The sequence below is a fragment of the Oryctolagus cuniculus genome, chromosome 16 (genome assembly GCF_051225735.1).
Source record: "Oryctolagus cuniculus isolate XC-2025 breed Fujian yellow rabbit chromosome 16, ASM5122573v1, whole genome shotgun sequence".
Taxonomy (NCBI): domain Eukaryota; kingdom Metazoa; phylum Chordata; class Mammalia; order Lagomorpha; family Leporidae; genus Oryctolagus; species Oryctolagus cuniculus.
In genome coordinates this window covers 74,629,892-74,646,387 of record NC_142882.1, presented here as the reverse complement: position 1 = coordinate 74,646,387, position 16,496 = coordinate 74,629,892, and the positions used below count along the sequence as shown (strand labels likewise).

The following is a 16,496-nucleotide window of genomic DNA, read 5'->3' as shown; positions in this document are numbered from 1 at the left end:
TCTAAATTCTCTGCTCACTACAAACGGGTAATTCTAATGAACTCTAATATTTGCAACTTGCAAAAAAAAATTTGTCCTAATCCTTAAACAGGAAGGAGTCTGTCCACACAAACACACATGCAGCATTGCAGAAGGTAGAAAGGCGCTCAATCCCTGATCTCCACAGAAATTTCTGGAGGGGGAAGAACTCAACATCACATAGTACTACCAACTGGATAAAGCCTCCTTTTCCTTAATATTGCTGAAAATGAATCCATCACACAGGAAATTTTGTCTGTCATGTAAGTATATGAACTAATATTTGCAAGGATTGGATGATTTATTAAATGTTTTATACCTAAATTTATAAAAAGTCATTAAAAATTAGGTTTAAAGAATTCATGGGAAATATTCTTGGCTATGCTTCTGTGTTCACATGACCTAGGTGAATTGTTCTGGTCTTAAAGTAATATCAGTGAAACTGTATCACTTTGTGCCTTGGTAATGAAAAATAAGCCATGTAACTAGTCAGAAATGGCATTCATTTAATGAATTTAATGGAACCAAGAGTAAATCAAATTGCAATTGCAGGAAACCTAGGAGAACATAACTATACGGCTTTCTATATCCATAATTTTTACCACATCATGGCAAATTAGCTACATTATTGCAAATTAGCCACAAGTTACTCATATAGAAAACTCCCATATATTTGACTGATACAGGAATGAAGTCTTCTGACTAATTGGTTCTTCTGATCATTACTACATGTATTTGACCCTTAAGCAACCTAAAGATAAAGTATTATTTTTTTGGTGAGAAATAAGGCAGTGCAGAGCCCTTGGGTTGTGATAGTCAAGAGTGTTTTATTTTATAATACTTCAGATGATATAAAAGTACATTGAAGATGCCACTAAGACATGCCTGGAATATTCTTCATGGTGTTTCACACAACCATTTTTCATTGGCTTCTTTATTTTAAAAAAATCCACAGATTACAAGAGAAATAATTCTCCAGATGGCTTGGGCTGTGCATAAATGGAAATATACCATGTGACAAAAAAAAATTAAGAAATTGAAATGTACTTCCAAATTGTTGACCTCTATCTTTTGATAGTCATACTTTATGAATGGCAAGGTCATTAGTAATGTCTCCTTTATCCAACAAATTATTTCATTATTATAACAAAGTGAAATTTGTTGACAGAGGCCTCTTTTGCAATTCAACACAGCAGTCACCCATAACTTAGTCCGAATGATTTGTTTTCAGCAAATTGCTGGCCCTCTAGTTGAGATTTGGGTTTCTCATAGTAATTGAATATTGATCGTAGCAGGAGATGCTGTGGACAAGATGCAGTTTGAGAGCAGGAGGCCACAGTGGGACAGCCAGGTCCTAGTGACCTCATGGAAGGACGATGTGGATGGTCTTGACCACTTCACAGCAGCACGTGATTGGGCAAGGCATGTGCGCATGCTCACAGGAGGTGCTTGGGAGACAGATTTTAGAAATGAAGAAACAACGCCAAAACCTACCTTTACTCGCTCTGGAATTCTGTTGATGCTGCCCAGAGATTTTTTGGAAAACTATTTCCTATGTGGCCTTTAGCAAATGTGCCAGACACTCTGAGTAAACTGCCTAGACCAGGGGACAGCAAATGCTGACCCACTGGCCAAATCCAGCCCACTGCTGTTTTCTGAAAACTTGATTTTATTGGAACAACCACACTCATTCATCTGTCCATTGTCTGCAGCTGCTTGCCAGCTACCTCAGCAGAGTTAAGCAGTTGCTACGGATACCAAATGACTCACTAAGGCTAAAACATGTGCTCTCTGGCCCTTGGCAGGGAAAAGGTGCCAACCTCTGGTATAGAGGAAACAGCTCTGAGAATCAAGCAGTAGAAGAGTTCAAATTTCCATCTTCCAGGTGGAAGGCAGGTCTTTCATACCTTGTGTTCTGATGGTAAAATTTCCTTTCTTATTACATTGGTGGCAGTACGATTACAAAATAGTTTGTTAGATTAAGTATCTTGTCTCTGTTTCACAAAACAAAACTATGAGGAAAGTCTTTCCATAGCTACACTCCATAGCTTAACTTTCGGGAATACACCTACTGTAGCCTTGATGACTACACACTGAAAGATTTTCCTAATGTTACATATGGAATTTGCATGATGTTGAATTTCATCAATTACTTATTTATAATCACAAATTTCATTGTACTTTCATGGTAAGGGCAATGTGTGCTCCCCTTCATTTCCTAGGGTGAGGACAGGCAGGAAAGCACTCGGCTTTAGTAACTGGCCAGGACAAATGTGTTAGATTTTGAATTCATGAGCATGTGAGGCAAAGACGCTTTTCCTGCTACAGAAGGTAGTGTTTGTTACCTTTGGTCCTGGAAATCCTTCTCCAGGTAAGCCCCTCTCTCCTGGAGCTCCCTCAGGACCACGGGGACCCTGCGTGGGAGAAGAGGAAAGAGAAATAGGCAGAGAAAGACAGAATGGGATGAGAAGAGATGGGGAGGGAGGGGGGAAGAGAGAGGATGGTTACACATCAGTTCGCATGGACATGACAATGCACTCATCCTTTTTAAATGTTGAAAATTTTTCTAGTAGGCTCCATACTGATCAATAAACTGTAGAGTTGTAACAAATAATATGCCCACTGCATGAAATACTCATTCCATTTGACTGCATAAGGCCCTTTAGAATTCTGAAATGAAAGGAAATGGAAGATAAAGCCAGGCTTTAGATAAGAACCAGGAGTTAATCCTCTGAGGAAAAGCTGAAGACCCAGAGTGCCTGGGGGAGGATGCAGAAGGACGCCATAACTTAACAAAATATCAGGGGAGTCCCGTGAAGCCATGACTGCATGGCTGCTGCAAAGCAATGAGTACTTCTCACATGCGTTTTAACTTCTGACCTGATAAATTTGGTTTGTAATTTGCATTATTTCTGGAATGGGTTGAACCCACTGACAGTTTTATGTGCAAATTGGATCTCTTGATAGGATCATTAAGGAGAACCATGGTTTTCTCTTTCAATTAAAATTCAGAGGTCCATGTAATACTCCTCAGAAAGCACTAGGAAAGGAGAGAACTTCTCACAGAGAAAACCAACACAGCCCCAGGCTTTGAAGCGAACTAGTAAGAAACATACCAGCTGGAAAAACCAAAGTCCAGAGCCAGATTTTTACAGAAGCTGGGCATTTTCAAAGGCTGCACATTTTCCTTCTTTATGTCCCCTCCCCCTACTTGGCCAGAAGACAAAAAGATAGAAAAAGAACCAGCAAAAGCAAAAATTTAAGAAGCACACCCTGGAGCTTGTACTGTAACGGACCTAAACAAATAATTTGAGTTTGCTTGCTGGGAACTTACACCTATGATGGATCAAAATCTACCACATTTCCCACAAGCTCCAAAGCCAGCACACTGCAGGCTCTGGGTGATCTTGGGCCTGGGATCCAGGGTGATCTAAAAGGTGCTCTCTGCTCAAGCCCGGTAGCAGAAGGAGGATGCAGTATTTTTCTCAACAGTAATGAAGCAGAGTTACAGATTTGTATTAAAGAAAACTACCTTTGTGTCAGTGTTTAATTTTTTTGCACTATCCTAGTATTGTATATTTTAAGAAACAGTCTTTAGTATTTATGCCTAGTCTTCTTAGCAAAGACTTTAATTACAAGAAAAAAAACCAGCTACATTTAATTCAATTTAAATTGCAATGCTTTTGGGAAATCTCACTCTTTACACTCCAAAACCTTAATCAAAGTGCTAATATCCATGACAGCTTACTCTAAAGGCAGAGCAATTCACTGGGGGAAAAATTGAAAGGAACATGAAAACTAGATTGCAAACTAAACTGAGAAGTGCCTAACCAACAACACATATTTTAGCAAGGAAAATATTAACCAACTATTCTCCTTCCCTTATGAGATGACAAATTAAAAAAAAAATCACAATTTACATTAAACATATGGAGTCAGGGCCGGCACTGTGGCATAGCAGGTAAAGCTGCTGCCTGCAATGCTGGCATCCCACATGGGCACCATTTCAAGTCCCAGCTGCCTCACTTCAGATCCAGCTCCCCGCAAATGCACCTGGGAAAGCAGTGGAAGATGGCCCACATGCTTGGGCCCCTGCATATATATGGGAGACCCAGATGGAGCTCCTGGCTCCTGGCTTCTTCCTGGCCCAGCCCTGGCTGTTGCGGTCATTTGTGGAGTGAACCAGTGGATGGAAGATCTCTCTAAATAAAATAAATCTTTTTTTTTTAAAGGGAGTCTTTCTTGAGTCCATATGTTTCATTACTCAACAACTGCTTATCAAACGTCTAGGAGGCAAAGCCACAGACAGACCTGCTGCTTGTATCATGAAGATTACAGTCTCACATGAAAGTGAAAAGCAGATCTTGGTGTCATTCAGACCCAAGTTCAAGTCTAGACTCTGCCACATCTTAGCAGTGTGACCTTAAATAGACGTTCCATTTCTCACAGCCCAGCATCAAACACAAATGGTTAACACAAATGTCACTGTCAGTGTAAGGTTGGCATCACTCAGATCCAAAGCTCTTACCTATGGAGCACTTGGTAATCCTCTGCTAATACTGTCAAAATTACTTGAGCCCCACAATTGTTAAGAACGTCATTTGAAGCAAGTTTATATGAATAAGGCAATCTCAGCGAGAATGGCTTAAACTCAGCGATGCAGAGAGAGGCTTGTTCCACACAATAAACACCACATCTCCCTTCCTCGTCTGCATCTCTCGGATGGATCAGCGCGGGTGAGGAGCAAATGTTGGAGGCGCTCAGGAATCGTGTATTTGAAGCTGCTGAGAGTATTTAATCCTCGCAGACACTCAGAGGAGTTTAAAAATCAGTAGTCCAAGGTCAAATTACTGCGAACTGTCAAAATAACATTCCACACCAGGTCTTCCAGTTAAACAGCATGGAAGGCGATTATTACCAGAAGAAAAATAGCATACACTTGTGTTAGGTGAACTATACTTTGAATTCATTAGGCAGTACCAAGGGATCGTTTTTAAAAGACAGAAATGCTTCTATAAAAACACTCAGTGCTGGGGCCAGCGCTGTGGTGTAGCTGGTAAAGTCACCACCTGTGGTGCCGGCATCTCAAAGGGGCACCATTTCACTTCCCAGCTAGCTCCCTGCTAATGTCTTCTGAAAAGCAGCAGAGAATGTGCAAGTCCCTGGGCCCTGAACCCACATGGGAGACAGAAGAAGCTCCTGGTTCCAGGCTTTGGACAGGCCCAGCTCTGGCTGTTGTGGCCATTTGGGAAATGAAGCAGCAGATAGAAGATTTTCTAACTCTGCCTTTCAAATAAATAAATAGATAAATAAATAATTTTTTAGGAGAAAACCCTCAGTACCCTTTTTTAAAGGCCATGAGAACCAACTACAACTTTGAATTCTTTGCCATAAAAAATTCTTTGTCATAAAAATTTCTATTTATTTGAATTCTAATAAACTCCTCTTAAAAAAAAAGACTATCAGTTAACAGTCTAATCAGTACAAAACCTCATTTGAGAAATTAACAATTAGATAAAATGTAATTTCCCATATTTATCTTTTTTTTTTTTTTTTTTTTTTGACAGGCAGAGTTGGACAGTGAGAGAGAGAGACAGAGGAAGGTCTTCCTTTCTGTTGGTTCAACCTCCTAATGGCTGTTAAGGCTGCCGCGCTGCGCCGATCCGAAGCCAGGAGCCAGGTGCTTCTCCTGGACTCCCATGGGGTGCAGGGCCCAAGCACTTGGGCCATCCTCCACTGCACTCCCTGGCCTCAGCAGAGAGCTGGCCTGGAAGAGGGGCAACTGGGACAGAATTCGGCGCCCCGACCGGGACTAGAACCCGTGTGCCGGCGCCGCAGGCGGAGAGGCTTAGCCTAGTGAGCCGCGGCACCGGCCCTTATTTTCTTAATCTCATTAATGTTAGTAATCCATAAAAGTAGTTTCATTATACATTGTAAGCATTAAGATAAAAATGTGAAAAAAAGGAGAAATTGTCCTTTGTTACCAGTGTCATCTATTTTAACACCAAAGTAATTTTAGTTCTACTTTAGGGGTATTTTTTCCTACTGAGAGTGCCCTCAATAACCTTGCACACACACAAAAATAGATTACCTTCAGGGTCGTAATTTATTTTTCATGAAACAGTTATATCTACCAGATCTACCAAAACTGAGGTAAGATGATATCTGACAGTTCAAAGTTAGGTTTTAGAGCTGGATTATTAATTCAACTTATTAGCAGACTTATATTAGCACAATATTGGGGGAAAAACTGGCACTAAATGTGAAATCACTTTAATTGACTCAGGCAAAGAAAGAAAATAGGGGACTGCATGACACTTAGCAGCAACATTTGGACACATTATTTGAAATCTTTGTCATCTTTTGTTATGATTTTCATTTCCAATTAAATCCTAAAACTTCATAGCATCACTTTGAGAGTGTGGCTTGAAAAGAAAGCAAACAAACAAGAATTTCATATGCTGTCAATATTGTGAAAATTCTCTAGTTACAAACAATTAAGAAAGAAAATATAAAATTTGCCTTAAAATAAACTGTAGGGGCTGGTATTGTAGCATAGAGGTAAACCTATCACCTGCGGAGCTGCCATCCACTATGGTTGCTGGTTCCAAACCCAGATGCTCCACTTCCAATTCAGCTCCCTGCTAATGTGCCTGGGAAGGCAGCAGAAGGTGGCCAAGTGCTTGAGTCCCTGCACATGCATGGGAGACCCAGGCAGAGTTCCTGGCTCCTGGCTTCGTCCTTGACCAGCCCCAGCCATTGCCATCATTTGTGGAGTGAACCAGAGGATGGAAGATTTCTCTCTCCCTCTCTCTCTCTCTTTCCCTCTCTCTCTCTACCACCCTCCCTCCCTCCCCATCTCTCCCTTTCTTTCTAACTCTACCTTCAAATACATTTTTTAAATTATAAAATAAAATAAAAATAAATTGTATAAGTGTAACTAAGCCCAAAGACAGCATAGCAAATCACAGGGTGCAAAAAGAAGAGCTGAAAACTTAAGTGTCCTGGGTAGAAAAATGTGTTTGTGTGCTGGAAAGACATGTAGGAAATCCAAGGGATAGACAGTAGCAGACAATTTGGCTCACCCAGTGGAACATGAGAATTAGAGCCGAGATTCCCACAAAAAGCTAGGCACTTCACAGTTACATACACTGAGAAGGCAGAGTAGGAAAAAGCCACCTGACCAACACAACAATATGGATGACAGGAATCTTGCATGCCTTGCCGTGGGCTCTAAATCATCCTGAAAATTCCTAGCATGGCCCTGTGCTGTGAATGGGCTTGTGGCTTTGACTGCCATCACCTAGATGGTCTATGAACATCTTTAGACTTTAATATCAAGGAAATCCCTAGAGAATGTAAGAGACGCAATCCCAAATTCCTCTCAAACACCCTCCACACACAGCACTTGGGATTTTCACCATGAAAGACCTGCTGAAATCAATTCGGATTCTAAAGTATGAAACATTCAAAGAAATAATTCATAATTAATAAAAGTGAGCAAATTGCACCCAGACTTTCAAAAAATAGAGACCCAAAAATATACTATAAATGCTTAATAACTTAAAGAAAAAAAGAAAATATAAGAATCAAAAAATAAAGCTAATAATAGTTTAAAAGGCAGATCAAGAAATAATTTCAAGAATGTTAAGAATAGGGGCCAGTGCTGCAATGCAGTAGGTTAATCCTCCGCCTGTAGCACTGGCATCCCATATAGGGACCGGTTCTAGTCCTGGTTGCTCCTCTTCCCATCCAGTCTCTGCTATGGCCTGGGAAAGCAATGGAAGATGGCCCAAGTGCTTGGGCCCCTGCATACATGTGGGAAACCCAGAAGAAGCTCCTGGCTCCTGGCTTCAGATTGGCACAGTGGCCATTTGGGGAGTAACCGGTGAATGGAGGACCTTTCTCTCTTGTCTCTCCCTCTCACTGTCTGTAACTCTGCCTCTCAAATAAATAAAATCTTTTTTTAAAAAAAAATGTTAAAAATATTCTAATATTAAAAATACAATGGAATTAGTTGAAAGCATTTTATCATCAGATCAAGATTAATTTATGGATTATAAGTGAGATGTGAAAAAGTTACCCAAAATGTATCCAAATATAGTAGGATTTCTAACTCAGTAGAGGAAATTAGAAAGGAAAATATTTGAAGAGATAATAGCTAAAAACTTCCAAAATCTGTTCAATTCTTAGGTTCATAAAATGGCAATACAGATGAGAGTATATCAGTTTTTATGTGCATGACTGTACAGAAGAATGGGCATAAAAAAAATTGCACAGTCAGCCTAAGTTAAAGGAACAAATTTCTAAGAAATTACAGACTGCAAACAGCTCAAAGGAGCAATGGTTGTCAGTAGAACGTGGAGTTGGTATACAATCCAGATCTCCATACCAGCTTAAATATTCTTAAAGAAAACCAATTACAAAATTGAGCCAAAAACTTGAAGCTTAGTGCTAACATACTTTTACTGGGAACAACTTCTGTGGGCAGCCACAGGCAGTCGCTCCCTTTGTTTACACTTAAACATGGATGGAGACTTCCCGGCACAGACAATTAGACTAAGGAGATTCCGGGAAGAGGCAGGAAGAACCTTATCTCACTGCTAAACCTTTCACAAGAGATGGTATAGATAATCAGTCACACCTGAAACCTGCATTTATCACCTAAGTGTTTTATTGTACCCTTGTAATCAAGAATTAAGAACCTTATCCGGAACTCTCTGTAACCTTAAAAGCCTTTTTGATATGTAAATCTTTTGTGCTCCTTCTTGTAAACAACTGGTCATGTTTAAATACTACTGGATTTGTTGAATAAAGGAGCCTTGATCAGGACTTGTCTTGGCTTCATTCTTTGTGTCCTTGTCCCTGCATTCCCACTCTCTGTTTCAGGAAACCCGGTTCTTTGTGCTGCAGGCCGGCACAAACTTCTTTTCTAAGTTTTCATTTATTTAGTCTCATTCTATTTCAAAGACAGCGAGACAAAGACAGGCACACAGAGAGATCTATGCACTAGTTTACTCCCCAACTCTTCACTACAACCATGGCTGTCAACTGCAAATAGGGACAGTTACAGTTCTCTTTGTTCTTTTTTGTTTCCATGTTTCTCAGTTTATTTTTTGTCTGATTGTACCGGCTAGGACTTCCAGTATGGCACTAAATAATACTGCAGTGAGTGGACCTCCACGTCTCTTCCCGATCTCAGTGGGAAGCTGTGGGGAGCAACTCGGACTAGACTAAGTTACTGGAATTAAGACTTATTCTATGCATCTGCTCTCCCACAATATGGCGCTGGGAGAGAAGAAAACAGCTTCTACACAGCTGCCTCCAGTTCAACCAATAAACTGTAGGACTTGCTCCTGATTGGAGGAGAGCAGCGTACTCGGCGTGTGGGCAGCCGAGTTAGGATTGGCAGAGGAGGACTATAAAGGAGGAGAGAGACGGCATGCACCAGGAACATCTAAGGGGAACATCTAAGGGAACACCTGTGCAGCCCCCGAGAGAGCCGGCCGGCGGTGTGCTGCTCCCCTGCGGAAGTGGGGAAAGTGGCCAGGGGGAACCGCCCTTCCACGGAGGTGGAAGGGACAGTAGCCAACCCGGGAAGAACCAGCAGCAAACCCGGGGAGGGCCGAGCAGACGAAAGAACAGCGCAGGGTCCTGTGTCGTTCCTCCACGAAGAGGGGGAGCGACAGAAGCACCCAATCTTTCTACGCTAGGTATATTAACTGTAGGTTTTGGGTAGAAGTTGAGAAAGTTTCCCTCTATTTCTAGTTTTTTGGGAGTTTTTAATCAGGCTCATAAGAGTTTTGAATTTTGTCAAATGCTTTTCTGTGTCTTTTGATTTGATCATGAGATATTTCTCCTTTAGCCTATCAATATCATGTGTTATATTCATTCTCAATTATTAAACAAACCTTACATCCATAGAATATGTCCCATTTCATTCTTTAGTATAATTCTTTTTTATGTATTTCTGAACTACATTGTCAATGTTTTATTATGGATTTTGGTATCTTCATTCACAGAGAATATTGGTTTGTAATTTTCTTCTGATATATTGTTACAATTTTGTTTGGTATCAGGGAAACATTTGGCTCATCAAATAAATTGGTTAATGTTCCTTCCTCTTCAATTTTTTGGAAGAGACTATGAAAAGTTTATTCAGAATTTTTTATGATTTTTAAAGAAAATCTAAAGCAAGGGTTGCAAATCTACCAACTAAATTTTTCTTCCCAGAGGTATACTAAATAATCCTCTCTATATTTCTCAATATGCTTAAAGTATTTCAATAGTTAAAAATAAAAATGTGATAAGAATTAGAATGAATAAGTAAAACTCATTAAATTTATTGCTGAGTTTGGAATAATAGTAGCAACGAATAAAGCTATTTGAAGAAAATACCATCAATATCAACTTATACTAAATTTATACTTGTTCTCTTCATAGTTTCTGAACTCTAATTCAGTATTTCCAGTTCTGAAAATCAAAGAGTCGGGAAGAACCCAGTATTTTAATTTTATAAAGGTGAGTTACGGATGTCCCAGTACTTTGACATTCTTCTTAGGGAAGTGGAGTCTTTTTCCACTCCACTCAGTGGCTGGTCCGATACTTACTTTAGCCAAGTGCACTGCAGAAACTGGGCCAGGGCTTACAAAATGAGTGGTTTCTGGAAACCTCCTGCTTGCATCTAAGCTTCCACGTAAGGGAGCCCGGCAGCCACATGCAGAGGCTCAGGTGGAGGAGAGCGGAGGGGCCTGGGCAGCAGCTCCAGCTGAGCTCTCAGACAACCACCAGCAGCCGACTGTCAGTCATCTAAGTGTGGCCACGTTTAACATTCCCGCCATTCTGGGACTCCAGTCAAGTTCACATGATGTAGGACTCCCCAGCTGCCCTACAGAATCATGAGAAACTACAAGTCACTGTTCGAAGACATCAGGTTCTGAGCTTGTTGTTAAGCAGGTATATAAGACTCGAAGAAGGTAGGTTCAAAAGCACTATGTAGCTAACAAAACAGAATGGATCACTGATCTCTAAACGATTAGACCTAAATGATTAGGTATCATCCATATGATGTTCTGGTTTTTAACATTCAGGCGTTAGTGAAAGCCCAGTGCTTTAACAATAAGCTGCCATTTCATTCGTACTTTACAAAACGGAAACACGTTTCTGTTAATATTTACATGTGAGTAACCATGCAATGCCAAAACCAAGTTGGGAGGCCAACTGTCTACAGTCAGTTGTTTTTACTCATACTTTGGTGAGCCAACAGCTGTTCTAACCTAGAAAACAGTAAGTTGAAAAGTTAAGATTCTTATAATACCATAGTTATCATGTTTTATTCAAGATTTCTCCAGATCTCTTTTGATAGAAAAATATTTTCCTCTCCAAAAACATTAAACTTCAAAACTACTTAGCCAGACACTCAATAACTTTTTTTTTCTTTCTACCATCATCAATCCTAGCCTTGGAGGTACTTATAGGTTAGATAATGAACAAGGTCCTCATTCTCTGTGTTTTTTTTTTTCTCTATGATTACAGGAAAGTCAATTATAAAGTATAGATATTAGGCCTGAATCCAGATCTTTTATCTCCTAGGAAATGTTAACAAATGAGAACCCTTTCTTCTTGGACAAGCTGATTAATCTTGTAAGAAATTACAGTAAGAGGAAGCTCACATATGAGTATAGAGATAGGAGGGGACTTTTAAAAACTCATGAAAAAATGGAATTAAAGGATGAGTGTAAACTGGTACAAAAACTGAAATCCATGCATAGCTTTTTCACAATATGCACATTCTATGAACTTTCTGAAGACCCACTGTATACATGGATTTAAAAATTTTTGCACTAAAATACACTTATCTTTTAATTCCCTTTTTCTAAGACCTTTTTGAAGCACTTTCATATAAGTGGCCCTATTTCAAAAGTAATGCAAAATAATATTAAATCTGGTCCTTGTATACTCACTGTCTTCTTCTATTCAAAAAGAACAAAATGGATTAATTTGACCATTTATTCTAAGCATAAGAACACATTGAGGAGCAAGTGTTGTGGCCCAACAGGTAAAATCATTGCTTGCGACTCTGTTATCTCACAAAAACACCAGTTAGAGTGCTGGCTGTTCCACTTCTGATCCTGCTCCTTCTAATGCACCTGAGAATGCAGTGAAAGATGTCCCCAGTACTTGGGCCCCTGGCACCCACATAGAACGAGATGGAGTTCCTGATTCCTGTATTTGGCCTGACTCAGCCTTGGCCATTGCAGCCATCTGGGGAGTGAGCCAACAGATTTAAGATATCTCTATCTGTGTCCCTTCCCATTTGTGTAACTCTTTCAGATAAATACATAAACCTTAAGAAAAAAAAAAAAAAAACAGAACACTTGGGATCTATATTTTCCCCTCTTGCTCCATTTAGAATTTTCACGACTTACTGGCTGCCCAGGTTCACCAACTCCCACTGCTCCAGGAGCGCCTGTTCTTCCTTCTTGACCTCTTTCTCCCTGGGGGAGAGAGAATGGAATGAAAGCTTGAGTTTTAAAATAAAAAGATATATAGCACAAAATGTTGCTGAAATTTCAACAAGACAAATAGCAGCATCACAATAAAGATTTTTGTATTCATCACAATAAAGATTTATCAAGAGAAATATCTTGATTTAAGTGAGCAAATCACCCTCCATGTTTATCATCTCTTCCAGTCTAGATGCAACGCAATGGTTTCAACTCTCAGGAACCGCTGTGCAGTAACTGGCAGGATGGACTGTGCGCCCACTCACTTTCTGGTGACTGAGATGATCAAGCTGACAATGCTTGTGCTGTCTCCTGCCCCTGAGCCACCCTCCTGGAATGTTTCCCTTCCGTATCCCCTCTGTGTCCTATTTCACCAATCCTTCAAGCTGTTTCATGACTCATCTCCTTTGGAATTCTTCTCCAAAAGTTCTGCCAATATAAACTCCACCTTCCTGGAGTCTCAATGTACTTATTGTTGAAATGCTAGCCAATGGGTCTTCAACATTTTCATGAATACATAGTATGAAAGAATTATACATGGATTTCAAATGTTTTGCACTAAATCATTTTATCCTTTAATCCCATTTTCCACAAACTTTTTGAAGTCCATGATGACATTTAATTACATTGAAAGTACATGCTTTTCTACTGATCTCTATTTTAGTACTACTTCAAAGGCTTATTGCTCAGCAATTTTCCACATAGAAAGGCCATTTAAATATGTTCTTATGCTCTATCATGGCCTGGATGATGCAAAGTACCCCAGAAAAGGAAGTGTCCCTTTTTAGTTCCCTACAAACCTTCTGTCAACATTTATTTAGTGTCATGGGCCAACTGGCCTGTGTTCTTCCATGCTTATTTAATGTGATAAAGGTGATAGCTGATGGCCAAGGTGTGGTATTTCCTAATAACATATTCACATGCTCGTGTTTAAACACCATAAAATCTCAACAGAAGTACATGAAGATTGGCAAGAGAGTGTGTATTTGCAGATATATTCATTCCAACCAAATAAAAACAAAAATCATGATTATGGTACTTGCCCCTGACCAGGGCACTTTGCTGTCTAAGCATACAGAACCTAAGTAGCTTCTGCAAGAAGCTTCCTTCAGACTATTAAGGTTAGGCTGAACAGAGTTTAAATCACACTGTCCTGTGCCCTGCTCTAAATTCAACGATCATCAATGGGCAAAGAAACAAGTATTCTTACCTTAATACCTTGCTGTCCAATTCCAGGGGCTCCTGGAGGACCATAAGGGCCAGGAGGTCCTGGCTCACCCTAGAGGAAGAAACAGTGATGGGTTAGGTCAACCTAATAGTAGCAGCGCATAGCTGTTCAGTGTTGCAATAGGGATTCTGAAGGTAACAACAAAACCTGGTTGAGAATCCTTCCTTCAATTATTTATAATCCATTTGGAAAAGCACAGACAGTATCTAGCCCACACACAGTACTTTAAGGGTCCATAAAAATGTTTTAATTTTTTAAACCAGAACAAAATATAACCCTAATAATAAGGAATATATAACAATGAATCCATCCTGTATTATAATTGTCTTTATATTAACTCAGTCATAAAATATAACTTAAAATAAAATATTTTTGATGGAGGAAGGGTCCCACAGGGCAAAATACTTTAGGATTCATGAAAGCCATAAAGAAGCCCTCACTCATTCATCCAGCAAATCTGCAGTTGAGTGCTCTAGCACACCCATTCTGCTTCCTGCTCAATGGCTGTTCTCAGCCTTACTTTTCTTCCCTGCTGATGGAACCCTGATCTGCCCTGATCTGTGAGGCCAACGAGCAGCTATTCTTTGCACTCGGATGGAAGATGAATGATCATCAGTCTAATGCAGGTTAGAGCCACCTTTCCCTTTGCCATTGATTAGTATGGTTGTACCTGTGCTCATTTCTGACAAATGAGATAGGAGGGAGTTTTCTGCTTATAAAGGACAAACTTTTTGCCTCTTTTCCTGCATGGAGGTGTGATAACTATCTTGTGACCATGAAGCAACAATCTCTAGAATGAAAGCCAATGGTTGAAGAGGACAACACAGGGAAAATTGGGGAGATCCTGGCTTCCAGATGCCCCTGTTGAGCTACTGATCCAGTCCTAGACAACCTACTGTCAACATTCCATGTCCTCAACAGTTATTGTAGCTTAAAACTTTCTTAGTCAACATTATTATTACCCAAGCCAGATCATTCTCAATTAATGACAGCCTACCATGTGGCAGGCACATAGTAGAATTCAGCTATCCCAGAACTGGATGAGACCATGGCACTCAAACCCTTCCATTTCACAGGTGACCCCAAGAGAGGCTACCTGGCCTGCCCAAACTCATGCCTCAATGTGATTCACACAGACAAGGCTCTTCAGATCTCTCAGGCTTTGGACCCTATGATGTTATGATGAGGGAAAGAGGGTGGTTATTGATTAACTGTTTTTCTTATAATATGAATTTATTGTTTATCAAAATAATATATCTTCATGGCAGAAAATTGCCATATATTAAAACTATTCAAAGAATATTTTAAATTACTCATCCGTAACTTCTATTAATTTGGGGTTTGTTTTCTTCCTTTTTTTTAGGTCCAGACATGTACCTTCAGTTTTTATACTAAAGAAGGTTTATGAATATTCTTATGTTTGAATTAATGATATTGGATCTTAAATTTCATAGGGGAATGAAACCAAGATGGTGGCTCTGTAAGAGGTATCAGCGACCACTTCCCAGAAAAGATACCCAAGTGAACAGCTGTACAAACAGCCGTATACCAAGTCACCTTCACAAGAGCTATGGTAGCCAAGTGAAAAATCACAGTGCCTCATCTTTAATTTTTTTTTATTTATTTTATTTATTTGAAACAGTTACAGAGAGAGATAGTGAGAGAGAGGTCTTCCATCCACTAATTCACTCTCCAAATGGTTGCAATAGTCAGAGCTGAGCCAATCCAAAGTCAGGAGCCAGGAGATTCTTCCAGGTCTCCCACATGGGTGCAAGGGCCCAAGCATTTGGCCATCTTCTGCTGCTTTCCCAGGCACAATAGCAGGTAGCTGGATCAGAAGTGGAGCAGCTGGGACTTGAACTGGTACCTATATGGGACACTGGTACTGCAGGCTAGGGCTTTAGCCAACTGCATCACAGTGCCAGCCCCAATAGTGCCTTATCTTGATATAATCACAAGAAAAGCCACATTGAAGAAAGCAATATGGAACAAGTTGCCTACATCACCCCTTTCCAGCTCCAAGGGATATAGCCTGGAGAGCACCTCCTGCTGGAGAGAGGGAGAATAAACGGAATCCCAGTGCCAGGCCTGCTGTGAAAAGTTCAGTTAGACTGAGCACTCCTCTCCCAGTGCCAGGTCCATAGTTGTAGAGTGACTATTTGGAACCTCCTCAGCCAACTGGCCTCCTCCAACCACCAGCAGAAAACTAAACTCTAACCACTCAGAGAGGCTGGGACAGGGAGGAAATCAGACTCAAATTCCAGAAGCCCAAGACCTCAGCTCAGACTGAGCCTCTAGGCTTGCCCAGCATCAGGAGGAAACCTGGGCTCCAGTCGGTGGCACTCATTGTCCTATCACTGCCAACTGCAACAGAGTGAAGAGACAATCTACAGAATGGGGAGAAATTGTAAGCTACACATCTGACAAGGGGTTAATGTTGAGAATATGTAAGGAACTCAAACAACTCAATAGTACAATAACCAAATAATCCAATTTTAAAATGGACCATAGATAGAAACAGACATTTCTCAGAGGAAGACATATAAATGGCCATCAAGTGCATGGAAAAAATTCTCAACATCACTAATCATCAGGGAAATGCAAATCAAACTACAATGATATATCACCACACTTCAGTAAGATTGGCTTTCATCAAAAAGATGAAAGATAACAAATGTTGGTGAGGATGTAGAGGAAAGAGAATACTTGCAAACTGATGATGGGAATATAAATTCATACAGCCA

At 40.2% G+C, this 16,496-nt stretch overlaps 1 protein-coding gene and 1 long non-coding RNA gene across 3 annotated transcripts in view; one reads left to right on the top strand and one right to left on the bottom strand.

The window, feature by feature from the left end:
- The window catches only part of COL28A1 (collagen type XXVIII alpha 1 chain), a 193,842-nt gene that overhangs the window by 111,620 nt on the left and 65,726 nt on the right, over positions 1 to 16,496 (bottom strand). For both annotated transcript variants that reach the window (XM_008261700.5, XM_051852947.3), the window contains exons 12-14: positions 13,735 to 13,803; positions 12,447 to 12,515; positions 2,364 to 2,432 (exon numbers count right to left, since the gene is read on the bottom strand). In XM_008261700.5, the coding sequence (XP_008259922.4) occupies positions 2,364 to 2,432; positions 12,447 to 12,515; positions 13,735 to 13,803 (207 nt within the window). The remainder of the gene's footprint in view (positions 1 to 2,363; positions 2,433 to 12,446; positions 12,516 to 13,734; positions 13,804 to 16,496) is intronic.
- On the top strand, positions 9,593 to 12,848 carry LOC149121820 (uncharacterized). The gene is made up of 3 exons (XR_016222702.1): positions 9,593 to 9,731; positions 10,462 to 10,539; positions 12,713 to 12,848. It is a non-coding gene; the product is annotated as an uncharacterized LOC149121820 (long non-coding RNA).